We start from the raw sequence: 16,601 nt of genomic DNA on the forward strand, positions 1-16,601 counted from the left end.
TATGCTTTAAGAAAAGAGACTAGAAGATTCAGATGAGAGAAGAGCTGGGAGGATATTAAGAGGAGAAGAGAGCATTTGTTAAATCATCCAAAAAAAGAAAGGGGAAAAAAAAAAAACTAAACTCAGTTATGGTTGAGAAAAACAAAACTACAGAAACAGCTGCCTAACAGTCGGTGGGATATCAACTGTCAGAATTAACTGCCAGTGTCAGATCCACTCTCTGTACATCTCTAGAGACGTTTAACCGATGCCAACTCTAATATAACACACACACACACACGCACACACACACTGACACAAAGACACAAAATGTACACAACAGGATGACCCTGAGTACTTTCGATGCCTTGGGCCTGAAGTGTTTCCAACTGACTCTTTATTAATAGAACAATATGCTCCTTAAATGATCGGATGGCGTGTGAATGTTTGTGCGTGTGTTTATGGGTTTGTGTAGATCTTTGTGCATATGTGTGTAGGCTGGTGTCAGAGCGCATATGTGTGTGTACTTTGAAGGCAAAAGGTCAGGTTTCTGCAACGATTTCTTTGGCGGTTTCTTTCAGCACAGAAACAGAAATAGTATCAGTGCAGCAAAAGCCATCCAATTGATTACACATCAGCTGTAGAAGGCAATGGTAATAACAGCCATAGTGTATCCACCACAGAAACACCGGTCACTCTGACACCCGAAAACACTTATCTCCAAACTAACAGATGGATTTCCCAGCGATGCAGTTTTGATTTGTGTGACTACTGCTGAGAAACTCCCAACGAAGGTATTAACTATCCCAACATCCAACGTGAACGACAAAACTGGTTCCTGTTTCCCAATAACAATCAATCTCGGTTAAGAGTGTTTTCTAGCAGCATATGTTTCCAAATGCAGAGAAGAAAAGAAAGAGTGAAATAAAGAGTGACTGCATGCTTAAAAGGCAAGTCTTAAAACAGTATGTATGATGAGATAGTTGTAGGATTCCTCCTGTCCATATTGGCTATGAAGTGATCCCTAAAGCCCAGTTCAGACCAAAGATTCGCGACAAGATGAAATCGTATTAGAACGTTGCAGAGAAAAGTTGCATCGGTGTGAACTGGCCGTCTGAGCTGGACTCAAGCCAACTGATGGTGTCACCTGCACTTTCCATGGTTTTAGAACGTAAGGTACGTCGCCTGTTTCCAAAGCCAATTGGCTTGTGAAGTCCCCTGGTCAAATCAAAATGACTGTAGGCAGTGTGTTTGCTTGCTGCGGCTTTGTCCCTGCCGAGCCCTCTGTTTCTGTCCTCACATGTACTGGTGTCGGGCGGTGGGTCACTGGTGCTGCTTGCTATATGTGCTTATGCCCCCTCACACAAACACATTTTCATTGCCAACTAATTGGCGCTGCTTACTTATATTATTGTGGCGTATTTACTTTCAATACAGACCATCTGATGCTCGTTTTGTTTCTGTTTTTTCAACGTTTCACCACTTGTACAAATACATCTGTAGCCAGTATCTCACTATCACTATCCTCATTCATATTTTAGAAGCTACAAATTATATTCAGCCACAAAATAAGCCTGAAAAGCTGGAAATCAGAAAAGAAGCACAGAGAGTTATTGCATACAGATGATACACCATCTAATCTAGTTGCACTGGTGTGAACGGTTTTTAGAAGATTGTAGAAAGGCGCATTGCAAGTAGGTGCATGTTTCAACTTGTCACGTCACCAATCTTTGGTCTGAAATGGACATTACTGACACAATTCTAATGAAAGTGATGGGGGACAAATGCATTATTAAGTTCATCTGAAGCTCATGGGAGGCGTCAACACTCTAGACAAATCAAGGTAGTATCTTGCAAAGTTTTAGTCCAACAGTATATTAGCACAAAATCCCCCCATTTTTGTTTCCTTGCTGAGTTGCTGGGAGAGATGACAAGAAGAGGAAATTTTGTAGTAAGATCAAACTTGAGCTTCAGCTGAGCCTTAGAGTGCATTTTTGCAGAGAACGACGACAGCAGATTTTGGGGGAACTGCATTAGAAAGGGATCTCCTTATGGCCAGTTGGAAAGAGAGAATGACAACAGGGCCCAGTGACTCTTTTAACAAACATATGGGCATGTGAGTATTGTTTTAAGACAGACTGAAAAAAAATGCAAATCTGTCAGCAGTCCCCGGTGCTGAGGCTGACCATCCTCCCAGAAAATCGACTGTATTTGTTGTCTGTGCCAGCAGCTTACTAAGACCCATATTTATGTTTATTGTTGTTGAGGCAACATCTAGTGGCTAGTGTTGTCAAAAATATTGATTTATTGATACCCATCAATTCTGAATATTTAAAATATTGATTTATTGATACCCATCAATTCTGAATATTTGAAACAGCTTCAATATGCATTTTTTGCAGCATCAATACACCAGTACCAGCTGCGCNCCAGAAAATCGACTGTATTTGTTGTCTGTGCCAGCAGCTTACTAAGACCCATATTTATGTTTATTGTTGTTGAGGCAACATCTAGTGGCTAGTGTTGTTAAAAATATTGATTTATTGATACCCATCAATTCTGAATATTTGAAACAGCTTCAATATGCATTTTTTTGCAGCATCAATACACCAGTACCAGCTGCGCTTTCTTGCTCTCTTTCACTGTTAATGTTTAATAGTTATTCTGCTGTTCTCTGCTACTAACCGAGAAAAGATAAGTCGTCAGTGTCATGTTATGACCTTGTTTTATTTATCTCTTAATAAAAGTTTAAAATTGTATGCCCTCAATGTCAGTTTTTCCCTGCGGCATTGAAAATGGTACTGAATCGGCTTATTGATATTCTTTACGCTATTGTATAGAAGTGTAACCATAATTACTGCCCACATTATATTCTGTGGTTATTTTATTACTTAAGTTACTGTATAATTTATTAATGGGTACATTATTTATACTTAAGTAGTTATAAATTCAGCATTATTGAGTTACTGGTAAATTCTTATTTTAGTGTCATTTAAAGTACTTTGGATATTGTTTCATTTGTATTTTCATGTGCAGTATTTAAGTGTCATTGTATTCCCTTGGTTCTGAGCTAATTGGTTCCTACCTGCCCTTGTTTTATGGGGACAGGTGTGTGTGAGTGCCTCATGCATAACAGTTGCTGTACCCCTGAGTTGGAATGTGTTAGTACTGTCTTGCCGTGTTGGTCATAATTTAACCAAGAGGAAGAAACAAATGTTGTGGCCTGCTTATTACCCACACCGTGGAAGAACTGGGGAAACCCTACAATAGAGAAAAGAAAGTTACAGAAATTCCAGTTCTTCTTCTAGTGGCCATAGTAATTACGATGCTAATAAAGAAGGAAGTCAGGTGATGTAGTGTAAAGAATGAATGACAAAGTCTGCAGAAGAAGTTGGGCTGGATGGATGGGTCAAACAAACACAGGACTTTCACCTGTTTGTCCAAAACAAATTTTTTTCCAAAACCTACCCAGCAGTTTTGTGGCCTAAACCTACCCAAACTATGACTGTTTTATGACGTTAATTAGTCGTTGATGGATGTAACTCTAGTCTTATGAGCATGTGCGTCTATCTACTCTCCAACAATTATATGTGTTTTGGGAGTTTTGGCAAATAACCTGTTCTATTGTTAAGGTATGAGGATGTGTTGAAGGGGACGATTAATGCACTTAAAACATGTTACTTCCAACATTGCTTATCAGAGACAACACTCAGTATTCACATGGTTACAAGAGGTCATTGTCTGAAAGACAGAAACTGATGCTGTATTTTCTGGCTCTGATCAGCTGCTCTGTAAAATCTGATCCAGAGTTTTCCTGGCCAAGAGCAACAGCAACAACAGTGAGCAACAGAGTAACAACATAAAACATACACAAAATGTGTTGGAACATCAGGATATGCAACGCCTTTTCATTATTTCTTGTTTTCCAGCAAGTTCTGCCTTTCTTAAACCCTTAAAATGTCCACAGATGTCTTGTCATGACACCCTACACTACAAAAAAAGACACCAAGGCTTGAACTTGTTCTACCTCGACTCATTCTGCCACCCTGCTGCCCATGAAAGCATCTCTACATGAGTCCCTCCTGCTCCCCTTTACCTCCCTCACCTCTCTTCTGCACCACCTCCTTCCCCCTCTTTCTTAACTACACCTTCTGCCACTTTCATCCATCCATCCACCCATCCATTCCTCCATCACTCCCCCTTCAGCCTTGCTCTTCCTTTCAGAGTCCAGAGCCGCCCGCAGATCAATACTCATAGAAGTTTCATGAGGACAGACCCTCCACTCCTGTTTCACAATAAAATGTGAACAGAAGGAGGGAGACAGAAGAAAAGAAGAGGGGGAGGTGGCTCTGAGAAAAAAACATGGTGGAAAAAGGGGAAAGATACTGAAGCTGCAAGTCTAGGATTTCTTATGTGCTTTTATTGTACAATGGTGGCACTTTTCTAGTTATCTGTTGGCAGTGTTTAAACAAAAGAGAGCAAGGGTGGGTGAGGGAGAAGAACAAGGGTGAAACTGGGTGGATGAAAGGACAGACAGGGCTGATGTAAAAGGAGAAGAAGAAGAAGAGGAGGAGGAGGAGAGGAGGTGTGGTGAGATCGATTCTCTGGCCAGCCAGCAGTTCAATACCACTGAATTATTGCTTCGTTCTTCCCCTTATGAGATGAGATCTCTTTCTCTCCAGCTCTTCTCCTCCCCGTGACTTTCTGTGTGTATGTACATGTGTGTATCTGCATGTGTGTCTCAGTATATGTGTGATCCACTTATGAGCCGATCGATACTTTACAATCTGGTTTTAAAAGTCCACCTTTCTGTCTCTCTTTTTTTATATGTGCCTCTCCTTCTTTTTACTGTCTCTCCCTCTATATTTCAATCTGTTTTATTTCCCTCTGTCTGTGTCTGCATGAATGAAAGTTGAATTGCTCATAAAACAGAGAAAAAATTGTGAAGCTTTTTCAGCTTTTTACTAAAAGTTTCTTCTCCACAGCTGAGATATGGATTTTCTTACGCAGCTGCATTGACGATAAATCAGCTCTAATATATGTGAGTGTGTGTGTGTATGCGCTTTGTGTGTGCATGTGCTTATGTGTAACGTCTCTGTGTGTGTGAGAGCATTTATTGATTGTCACTTTGTACCATTGTATTTTTATAGGAGTGTATGATGTCGAGAATTTTAATTTTTCCCACCAGGCCGATGAAGCAGCCATACGGCACTATGTGTGTGTGTGAGTGTGTGTGTGTGTATGTGGTAGACCATCTGTTTACCAGACTACTCACCATCTTTCCCTCATATCTCTCTGATTTACAATTACTTTCAACTCCTGCCCCTGTTTGAAAGTGTGTGTGGTAAGTTGTGTAAGACACGACCCTATGCAAGGGTTGGCGTTGTGTGCATTTACAATGTGTGTGTTGTTGCGTGAGTATGTTTAATTGCTCGGTCCTTACACCCAGAGGCAACCACAGCTAAGGAGTACCGAAAAACCTCAACAGCCAATCAGCTCCCACCGCCGTGACCTTTCACCAGCGACTTCCAGAGAGAAGTCGACCTTGGGGCGGGGTCAGGCAACCGCAGTAACGGCTCACGTTTCCTGGGTCACATGCTGAAGCCATCAGCCAATCCTGAGGTCACGGGGGGTCATCTCCGCCCAATAGGAGATGCATTTAGACACCAGACGGACCAATTACCAGCCGGCTAGCCTCAGGGTCAGACCAAAGATGTTTTGACTGAAGAACATTGAAGGAGCCACACAGGCCGAGTCTGTACAAAGAAACTACCAACCAACCATTTAAACAACCTGAAGCACAACTCACACTGCCCCCGAGAAAATCATCTGACTTGTTTTAGTCTTTCAAACTTCATCAAGGCACTCCAAACAAAAAAATATTCGGAGTTAGTTTTATTTTTTCACTTAGTTCTTTTTACAACACTTTCCATAAACAGTGTTGAGAAGTTTATTTCCTCACATTTTACACTGCTGAATGAGTTCCTATGGGTGGAGCTGTTTTCTTTGTCTAGTCAGCCAAACTATTTGACTTCTACCCCACTTTTCTTCTTCTTTTCTGTTGTTGTTGCATTTTATTGTATTTTCTTGTTAAATATTATTGCTTTGAAGCACTTTGAGTTGATTTTAATACATATGCTACACGATGTAAATGCACAGTATGTAATTTCTGCCACTAGTGGTCTCTCAGAACAATAAGAAAAGACAAATACTTAGTGAATAAGCACGGGATCATGGGAGGTGTTGTCTTCATTGTTAAGCAACCTCCATTGCCGATGACTGGACTCAGACAGAAACCATATTCATGATAGAGCTAATGCATTAAAGTTTTTTTCACATGATGTTTTGCCAAGTTTTCTCACACGTCATTTCATATAATGTAGCAGCCACAAGTAAAGTTAGCTAATGTAACAATGACTCGCCGACTTCCTTCCTAACTCTCTGATCTATCTTCTGGTGTTTCCAAAGTTCAAAGTATCTTTATTGTCCCTCACAGGAAAATTGGTTTGCAGCCAGGATTCATACAAAACACACTTATACTGATGGACAACAACAACAACAGGACATAGTCTACAAAGTCGTTCAAAAGCAGGTTTTACAGCATCCAGGTCAAAAAAAACAAACAAGTAAACAATGTAAGCAATCTGTGCAACCTACAGATAGATAAATACTATCTACAAGTTAACATGTAAAAGGCAGCAGGGGCAAAGGAAACATTATGTTGCTTCCCGTGTTTAAGGCACAGGCAGAGACCATTGATAAACCGAGATGTCCCACCTTAGATTCATTTCTTGTATCTGTGTCACGTGGATTTCGCCACTGCCCTGCCCCTTTAGGAGACTAGCGGCAGTCCTGAGTCTATTCATTCCAATGGGAAAAGTGAACGTAAGTATAGATTATGACAGTTTCCTTCATTCCATAGTCACTAAAGTGAATAGTGGACCTGTTTTTCACAAGCCTCAACCCTAAAATCGCATTTTTTCTACAAACAAATCAGGAGAAAATTGACTTTGTTTGAGACATGTCTCTGTTTTGGCAGCATACTCTTGTGACATCGTACAAAACTGACTTGATCTGACAGTCGGTTGATATCAGACATGAAGCCAGCTGATAAAACAAACATAAAATTTGTTCTGTATATAGTGTTGTATTATTCTGAATCTGATTTCATCCATCCACATGATGTTTACTACGCTCTCAAAGGAGGTGGAGGTACGTGGGAGAGGGACGACTATGGCCATGTAGGAGACTGGACGTGTGTACCATTGTATCTTTGGTAAAGGATTTATGATGCCATTGACACACGACCAAATAAAATGCATTGTTGGAAACTTTTGGGATTTTGTAAGTACACAACTCAACAAAAACATTGGTGTAGTTGTAAAAATTTTGATGTGGAAAACTAATGACTGTAGCTGAAACTTGAAACACAAATCTCATCACTTTCTTTAGCACTTTTTATTGCGAGCAGGAAATATTAAAGCTTTCATAAACTTGACACCAACATTAAAGCTGACAATTTATTCATGGTGAGGTTGTTTTTTTTTTTTCAACTCTATTGATCAGGTTTAAATCCTCGTCTTTATCTTTGAGTCATTAATGTCTTGTACCCAAAAGAATTCACACAGCACCCATTTTTCTTCTCTGTCTTTTCTCTCTGGGAATGACGTCATCATCACGGTGATGGAGCCATGTTGAGCGGATCAATACCAGACATCACATCACCTCCATCCATTTCCACATGTATGTGCCACACACACACACACACACACACACGCGCGCGCACACACACACACACGCACACACACAGAGTTTCTTATTCTTTTCTCTCCTTTTCCTTGTCAACTGAGTTTAGCAGGAAAATGCTTGTTCACTGTCAACAATCTGGTCAGAAATCGCACACTCTTTTTCCAACATTGTGTCTGTGTGTGTGTGTGTGTGTGTGTGTGTGTGTGTTAGTAAACTGGGTGTTCTGGATGATTTCACTAATAGTTTCAGCATGGAGGGCTATAAAGAGCAGACTGTTTAATTGTAGCTGGTTTTAACGAGCCTCTGATTATGGCAGCATTCTAACGAGTGTGGGTCGTTAATGTTGACTAATCTACAGTCATTAGTTCAACACTGTCTGGCCTGAGAGTGAACTGCAACTCACAGACTCTATTCACACACACACACACACACACACACACACACACACACGCAGGCAAAAGTTTTTACATACGCAAACACGCATTTGAAAAAAAAAGAAAAATGAAAAATGAAATGTAGCCTCTTGAAAACAGAAGAAAAATCACAGCAATATCCTTTAATAAAGAGCAAGTACGTTAGCGCGCGCGTGTGTGTGTGTGTGTGTGTATCTGGCTGACCTACCTGTGTATATGAACCTTCCTGGTGTGCCTTTGCAGAACTGTTTGGACTTGTAAGACAGAGTGACCTCGACAACCCCGGGGATGTGTCTGGGAGGCGTCTGCACCCGGATGGCGTGCGGCGTGATCAACTAGACGAGGAAGGAAAGGGCGGACCAGGAGTCAGTGCACAAAAACACATCACCTGATTGAGACAAAATAATGTAGCTCTCTGTATCAGGACAGTGGCGTCTTGTCAACTGTTACAAAATCACAACAATCACTGACACAATTTTTTGTCTTTGACATTTTGAATCTTGATTTGGTGTGACCGGGTTCTGTTGTTTACAACGTGCATTAATATAAGAGTTTCTCTCACTTTAAATCTGACCCCAGATCATGTCCTGACCATCACAATATTTCATTCAGTATGAGTTTTCTTGCTGGAGCTCCACTCTAAAGTTTATTTTAGTTGGTGGGTTGGAGATGTTTTGCATTTGCACTTGTTAATGTGGTGAAAGCATCTCTAACTGAGCTGTACATACCCAGCCATCAAAGTGTCTCAAGGCGTCTTAAGATGTGTCTTAAGACACATTTGTTGAGATGTCTTGAGACGTCTTGATTTCGGTCATTAAGACATCTTGAGACACTTTGATGGCTGGGTATGTATTTACGCTTGGATTGGATGCATTTTCTGATCATAATCTGAGGCTGATGTTCACAGCAAACACAGTTTCCTTTCTCTCATTTTAGCTAACATATAAGAGGAGATACTCTTGTGTCCAATGTAGAAGATATTTGGAATGTTGTATATGAACATGTATTAATCAAAATCCTGTAAATTGACATATAACGTCATTATAAATGTTTTGTTTTGGTTTTGAATGTGTTACTGGAACTTTGACCTGTGAAATTAATCAAACGTTTGGCATGCCACAGAAATAAAAACCAACCAGCCACTTTAGTTTAAGTTTTAACTGGGTTTTCCCACATAATAGTTAAAAAAAAAAAAAAAAAAAAAAAAAAACGGGCTGGCGGCAGATATACCACTTTTCTTTTCAATACTCTAGTGTGCATCATGATGGCACAAGTTTGCATCAGAGGAAACATCACAGAGATTTGGCCATACATGTTTAAACCTCAGTCAGACCCAGACTCAGATGAGGAGTCTTTGGTCCGCCAATGTCGGCAACTAGCAGACGTTTTAGAATGGTAAGTGTAGTTGGCAGCTTCTATTTAGTTATACTGTTATTTAGCTTGCAAATATACGTATAGGCATATAGGTATGATTGGAACTTCCAGGATCCGGTTTACATCCAAATACTGCACTACCATTTTGCTGTCAAAACCTTTACTCTACAGATGCAAATTCTGATAACTGTACTGACAAGTACGCTCTGCACAGGAGATTTCAGGTTTCTTTGCTGGTTCTATGTTGAAGTCTCTTCCCTTGTTGATATGTGTTTCCAATATTATACAGTGATTGGCTTTCAAATTAGTGACATATCTCATCTAGCCTGCCCGGCATCTGTTTAAATCTCAGATTTGAGGGAAGAGCACTGATACCACTCCCCTCAGTAGAGGAATGTAAAAACACCCCTTTAGTGACGAACTTTGCATTTTAGTGGACATAAGTGGAGAGGAACTTTATGTTAAGCAGTTAAGTAAGTTTTTCTTCACCACTGTTGCACAATGTGCTTGTTAATGGTGGGATGTGATTTGGATTGTTGGGTCTGTAAATTAAAAGAGTATGAGGAGTGTCCTGAGTCAACTTTTAGTTATGATTTGATTGATTTGATCAACAAAAAATGACTTGAATTCAGATACAATCTTATTTCCCAGCAAAATGAGTCATTGTATTGAGCTGTATGTGACACACACTAATTTTTACGCATCACATTTTATGGATGGTTTTCAAAAATAGTTTTTACCATTTGGCCCAGGTTTCAAAACGTCTGTAGGTAGGACGGAGAGCTGCAGACAAACAGAGCTTGGCGAACATGCAATCGCTTCACTCCGACAAATTTTTCAAACTGTGTCTTCTAGCTTCGGAATCAATAATCAGGTTGAGTGCAAATGAAACATTTAGTTGGCCAAAATCCATTAGAAGCCAGTCTGAGGAACGCCAGGAGAGCTGAGTCAGTTTGAACTGAACTGAACTGAGACTCTGTACACATGTTAGTGTGTGTAAGTGTAGCTCTCAACACTGTAAACAAACCCCTCAGCTCTTAACATACACACCCATCCATGTATGCCAGCATGCACACACACACACACACACACACACACACACACACACACACTGGGTGTTGTTGTTGGAAGAGAGCCATGGTCGCTCGGCACACACGGTGAGTGGAGTCAGAAGACAAATAAACATTCTGTAGAGGAGTTGCGCTGGGGAAAAGTACGACAGTGAGCTCTGTATGTGTGTGTGCGTGAGTGAGTGTGTGTTTTTGTGAGCATTAAGCCGATGGCTATCAAAATCTGCTGATTTGATCAGTATTCCACAGAGAAAGAGACACAGGGAGTGTGGGTGAGGAAGGTAGAGAGGGGCGGCGGTCGCTTGTTGGTGGGGACTCATTAGAGAGGCAAACCTCATTTAGACAAACATTAACACACACGCACACAGACATGATCACACACAGTTAAGAGCCCGACCGTGAGGAAAAAGTATGTTTTCATATTGAATTACTTCCAACGGTCCGAGGGCAAAAGCACACAGTCGAGGGGTTGAAACAACATCGAGACAGGATGATGATTGCTGGCAAACTGACCTCGCTCCAAACCAGCATGGTACCGAAGATGACTTGGAGACCATCGAAGAAGTTGTCTCCTATGATGATGACTGTGGCGCCCCCCGTAGTCCAGCCCTCGCTGGGACTGATGGCTTTGATGCAGGGTGCTGCTCCTGGAGGGAGGAGAGTTGGATTAGAGTAGCCAAGAGAGGAAAAAAAGGAGTAAAACAAATATTAAACGTTGTTGGCATTTGAGTGCATCTTTCAACATTCACTCTTGGCATTTTAAATTTTACTCGACAAGGCATGGCTGCAGGGAAAACATTTGTTTCGTTTAAAGACCACTCAGTCTCTAAATAAGGAGGGAAATCTGGCTCGGAGCCTTTTCATCCCTGTTGCATCTGCACTTCATATTTCTTCTTGCTACACCCTTGGCTTTTGGCTGTGGTCCAGATCAGCACACCACACTTTTACTCTGAAGACACTGCAGATTCAAAGTCCTTCTCAATTGGTCCTTCAGCAGTGAGCTTTCTCCTTGTAAATTGTTTTAGCGATTGCAAAATGAGAGAATAAACAGAGCCGATAAGTGCAAAGGTTTTAGATTAAGTTCTGGGCGTCTTTTCTTTTTATTTTCACACCATCATTTATTCACTTTCTAAGGACATTTTCCGACTCTTTAAGGCGCACTGACATCCTGAAATATTACATTATCAGAATAACAAAATGTATCTCTATTTTTCTGGACCACAAGATGCAGTTAAAAACTGGGTGAACCTCAGTTTAGTTCTTTCTAACCAGGCTGTTCCCATGCACTGTCTGTACTAGGGCTGCCCTCTAATAGTTGCCCAAATGTTAGTCGACCAGAAAGGACATTAGTCGGCAAGATTTCAATGGTAGCTTATTTGAAGAAACCCAAATCAAAATAAATCTAAACCCATATGACTGGACAATGTGGGAATTTAATTTGAAAGAACAGACACAGGAAGTGGCCACGCTCAGCAGTCAGACAGAAAGTCATGTTAATTTACAGGGCTGGTACCTGCGGTTATTACACAGGCTAGTTAATAACATGTCGGTGTGGGATCATTTTGAGAAGGTGAAGGACGACCCCAAGGTGATATGTAAACTCTGCAGGCAAACATTTGCCTATCATTCATCGACTACAAACTAAAACATGTAGTAGCTACATGCCCATTAGCCACTTAGCACAATCATTACTGCTTTGCCGACAGCGTCATTAACAGGCGGCTCGCTCAGTGTGTGACGTGCACTTGTAGATAAAATATAGGCCTATATTAATGAAGGTTCATTAGTACGGTTTTGTATTTCTCTGTAATGTAGCACAGTGTTAACAATGTTATTGATACTTTTCTTTCTCAGACCTTGAACTCAAATCATTGTGTTGCCCCGCCCAAAATATGTAATTTAATAATTAAATCAATATCGTAAACACGTGGGCGAATAGTCGACTAATGGCCCTAAATGATGACTGTTGTTCAACTTGAAAAAAATCTTAGTCATGGGCAGCCCTAGTTCGTACATATAAGAAAAGTAATGCACCAGAATTCATATATAACTCACTAAATTGGGAGGGATGTAATCACATGATTAATGCGCTGACAGGAGTAAAGACGAAAGTAGTATAGAGAGCAAAGGTCCGCGTAACGCCAGGGCCACACCGCCCGCGGAAGCGCCGCGAATAGCCTCGAAGCGCCAAGAAGTGAAGCCAGTTTCCGACTGTTAACCGACTGTGTCATCCACACCGGCCGCGCCGCGCAGCTCCACCGCCGGCCCTGCAGCGATCATTTCGGCATCTGGTCTATTTTCTGCGTGAGCCGTGAGCAAATGTGTCAAGCCGGGCAGTTACCCATGATGGAAAAACAGCAGAATCACTTGTCGACCGGCGCGGAGAAATGCGCGTCTGATGTGAACGGAGGTGCTCCGGCTCGTGCGAGAATTTCGGTGCGCTGCGCTTTGCAGGCAGTGTGGCCCTGGCGTAAGGATGCAGGTTGGGGTGGTGGATGAGTCAAATGAACACAGGACTTTCACCCAGGAGACTCACTGTGATTATCTTCCTAAACCTTACCTACATAACATTTCATGAAGTACATTATGTTAAGTATGTAAAGTGACAACACCAAATATAATTCTTTTTCTAAACCTAACCTATGTAACTTAATGTTAAGTATGTAATGTAACAACATTAGTAGAATGCTAATTTGTTGTATTAAGATACGTTGATCTAACATACGCTGTCCCCAAATTTCAAGAACAAATATGCTCAAAACAAATATGTCTTATGAGCCAGAGAAGAGTCAGAGATTTACTTAATTTATTTCTGTTAGAGACTTCTTTCAAAATACTGCCTTATTATTCAGAGAAGCTGAGAAAAAAAATTAAATGCAGTTTAAACAGAACCCGTACTGTTTCCTCACTGTTTGTTTATCCCAAAGCCAGACTGATGTGAGATTACAGTACTTCATATTTGAAACTAATGATACGACATGGATAAAAACACACACAGACGGCTCAGTATGCATCATATTACTTCAAACAGAATGGATACAGTCAGCTTTATGTCACATCAGCATTGTGTGAGTGAGTGTAAGCTCATATCCAATCCCATATCACAGCAATAAAAGCTCATCTGTCAAAAAACAGCTCTCCTCCAAGTGTGTGTGTGTGTCAGATTATCAGCATTCATCTGAATTACAACAACATCCTTTAGTCTGGGTGTGTTTATGAAAAAGAGTCATAATGATATTAGACCTAGCAACACACACACACACACACACACACACACACACACTCACATCATCACACCATGCATTTTGTGTGTGTGTGTGTGTGTGTGTAGTGGGTTGGATTAGCCAGATGGAGGGGCAGGAATCACCTGATAGGATTAAACCATCAACCATCTGGTGGCCATGCTGCTTACGCTCACACACATTCACGCACAGACAGACACACGCACACACACGTGTACACACACACTTGTGTGTTACCGTGTTCTAGGTAGGACGGCGTTCCTTCCACGGGGTCGAGCCTGCGGGCCCGACGGCCATGTTTGGAGTTGTTGTGGACGAACATGTTGTCGGAGACTGACAGAACATGTCCCTCCACGCTCACCGTAGTCGATACGACCACCTGGAGAGGAAGCAGGGGACAGGACGGGATGAGGGGGCCGAGTTTAGTGGGGGATAGACGGGAGGAGGGGAAAGAAAGTGGAAAAGAGGAAGAAGGGGAGGAAGGGTGGACAAAGGGGCAGAGGAGTAGAGGAAGAGAGCAAAGAAGAAAAAAAATGAGGAATTACAAAGTGTGGGGTTTAGAGATCATTGCAAGCAGGAGTTAAAGCGTGAAACTGTGAAAAGCTCCTTAAATGTAACCCGTTATCACTGCTATTACCATCACGCTCAACACACACTAAGTCTGTGTGTGTGTGTGTGTGTGTGTGTATGTGTGCGGTGTCTATCCTCCTCTGTTCAATAGTTCCTGATGGGTCCAGCCCTTAATTATCTCCCAGGGAAACAGAGCTGTCTTCTCTGGTTCCACTACAATAGAGCTGCACAATTAGAGGCACAGATACTGTCACACACTCGCTACCGTATGACTCTCGCTCTCCCTCTCTCTGTCCTATCTATCTAACACACACACACACACACACACACACACACACACACACACGTGCCATAGTAATAAATCTATCAGAATCTTCTGGGAGTCCAGTATCTCCACTCAGACTCAAGTGGTGTCTTCCTGATTGTGTTGTGGCCATGAAGATAAGGAAATAATAAAGTCTGCACAGCCTTAAATCTTATTCACAACCCCACAACATCCTTTCTTTCTTTCTTTCTTTCTTTCTTTCTTTCTTTCTTTCTTTCTTTCTTTCTCTCCCTCTCTGTCTGTCTGTCTCTCTGCATTGTGTGTATATTTATGTTCTGACCAGTCAAGGTCAGGATCTCATGTTTCCTGTAAAGGCGCTGATAGCTTATTTACTTACAGAGAAACACACACATACATTCCTGTGTTTATGTGTTACAATAACCATAAAATCATGTGTGTAACTTTGTGTTATGTCCACAGAAAACACAGGGAAAGGAGCTGTGGACAGAGGGAGAGGACATGCAAACACACTCAGAAAAAGGAAGACTTAAAGGACGAGAGTAAAAACAAAAGTGTGGTGGTTTCTACCTGGAACCTCCTCATGTCTCGTGGGTTTCCTGCATTTTTTAGACAGTTCTGGTTGCACTTGAGGAAAAACTTGAGGAAGAATCTGTAGAGACAGAGAGGACAGGCGTTATTTGAGGTTAGACCAGAGCAAGGACAGCTTTCCTTCAGGATATGTGAATTCAAGGTCAATCCCCAACATACAGCACACAGACAGACACCCCAAATACAGATAGAGAAATTAATATTTCATACTGTTGGAAAGTCAGAATGAATTTCCTTGTGAAAATTCCTTGTGGATGTGTGGAACATGTATTTTTGTTCTTAAATCCACACCAACTGAGAGCGCTTTGAAACGCCACATAAAGGCGTTGGAAGAACATACGAGAAGGCAAATAAAGCAGCATACTCCAGCAAAACTGGTGTAAATCTGTGACTGTGAGCCAGTTTAAGTTTGAGAAAACCTTAAGTTTGACCTTCAGTTTTATAGTTTTGTGAATCCAAACTTCAGCATACTGCCTTTGTCTTTCCTTAGGTCTTTGTTCAACCTGACCTTCATCCTTTGTGAGTTCTAGATGCACGTGAGGGCTTACTGCAACTGTTCTTTAGATTTTCACATAACAATCTTAACGTGCTTAAGATTCACAAACAATCTCAAAACAGCTTTAAACATGTGAAAAGCCCAAATGTTCAAATCTTTCCTGTAGGGGTGCTTTCCTAACTCTGACACTGAGCTAAATCATGAAGAAATGGGGATCTGTGTTGACATTGGGTGTTTGAAACAGCACCATATGTCATGAATCTATATTACAGCATAAATCAAACACACAGATGGCCATCAACAGCTAACAAACACATCCAGGTTGTGTTTTGGTGTGAGCCAGCTGGCCAGCCTGGCAGAAGCAACAAGCCACACTCGCAAAATAACACAGACACACACATGTTTGCGTGTAGGTTTGTGTTACATCTGTGTGTTGTCACAGCTCGATAAAAGCAGGGTTGTATACTCGTCTTGAAACTGTTCTCGAGACCACTTTTTGAAGGTCTCATCTTGGAATCGACTGCATTTTAACTCGGTCTTGTCTCTGTCTCAGAGAAAGAGGAATTTGGATTTTATTTCAAGACCTGTGAAAACCACAAATGAAGGGATATCACTAAATTGCCTGTGCAAAAAGGAGTATTAAATGAACATGGTTAAGTTGATTTCAGCCTCTTAGTGTTCATATTTGTTTGCACATAGACAACAAAGGAAAATTCCCATAAAATTCACCTCTGCCATGTCATGGTACACTTATACATACACACACATATACAGTATGCATGCAAAGAGATGCATGAAGAGACAACTATTTCTATGGGTGTTTTTATGGGAATC

At 41.3% G+C, this 16,601-nt stretch overlaps 1 protein-coding gene across 3 annotated transcripts in view; it reads right to left on the reverse strand.

The window, feature by feature from the left end:
• The window catches only part of LOC126388182 (transcription factor COE1-A-like), a 112,243-nt gene that overhangs the window by 25,641 nt on the left and 70,001 nt on the right, over nt 1-16,601 (reverse strand). For all 3 annotated transcript variants that reach the window (XM_050041117.1, XM_050041118.1, XM_050041116.1), the window contains exons 7-10: nt 15,251-15,332; nt 14,065-14,206; nt 11,099-11,232; nt 8,350-8,476 (exon numbers count right to left, since the gene is read on the reverse strand). In XM_050041117.1, coding sequence (XP_049897074.1) covers nt 8,350-8,476; nt 11,099-11,232; nt 14,065-14,206; nt 15,251-15,332 — 485 coding nt within the window. The remainder of the gene's footprint in view (nt 1-8,349; nt 8,477-11,098; nt 11,233-14,064; nt 14,207-15,250; nt 15,333-16,601) is intronic.

Source organism: Epinephelus moara, chromosome 3, assembly GCF_006386435.1.
Source record: "Epinephelus moara isolate mb chromosome 3, YSFRI_EMoa_1.0, whole genome shotgun sequence".
Lineage (NCBI taxonomy): Eukaryota > Metazoa > Chordata > Actinopteri > Perciformes > Serranidae > Epinephelus > Epinephelus moara.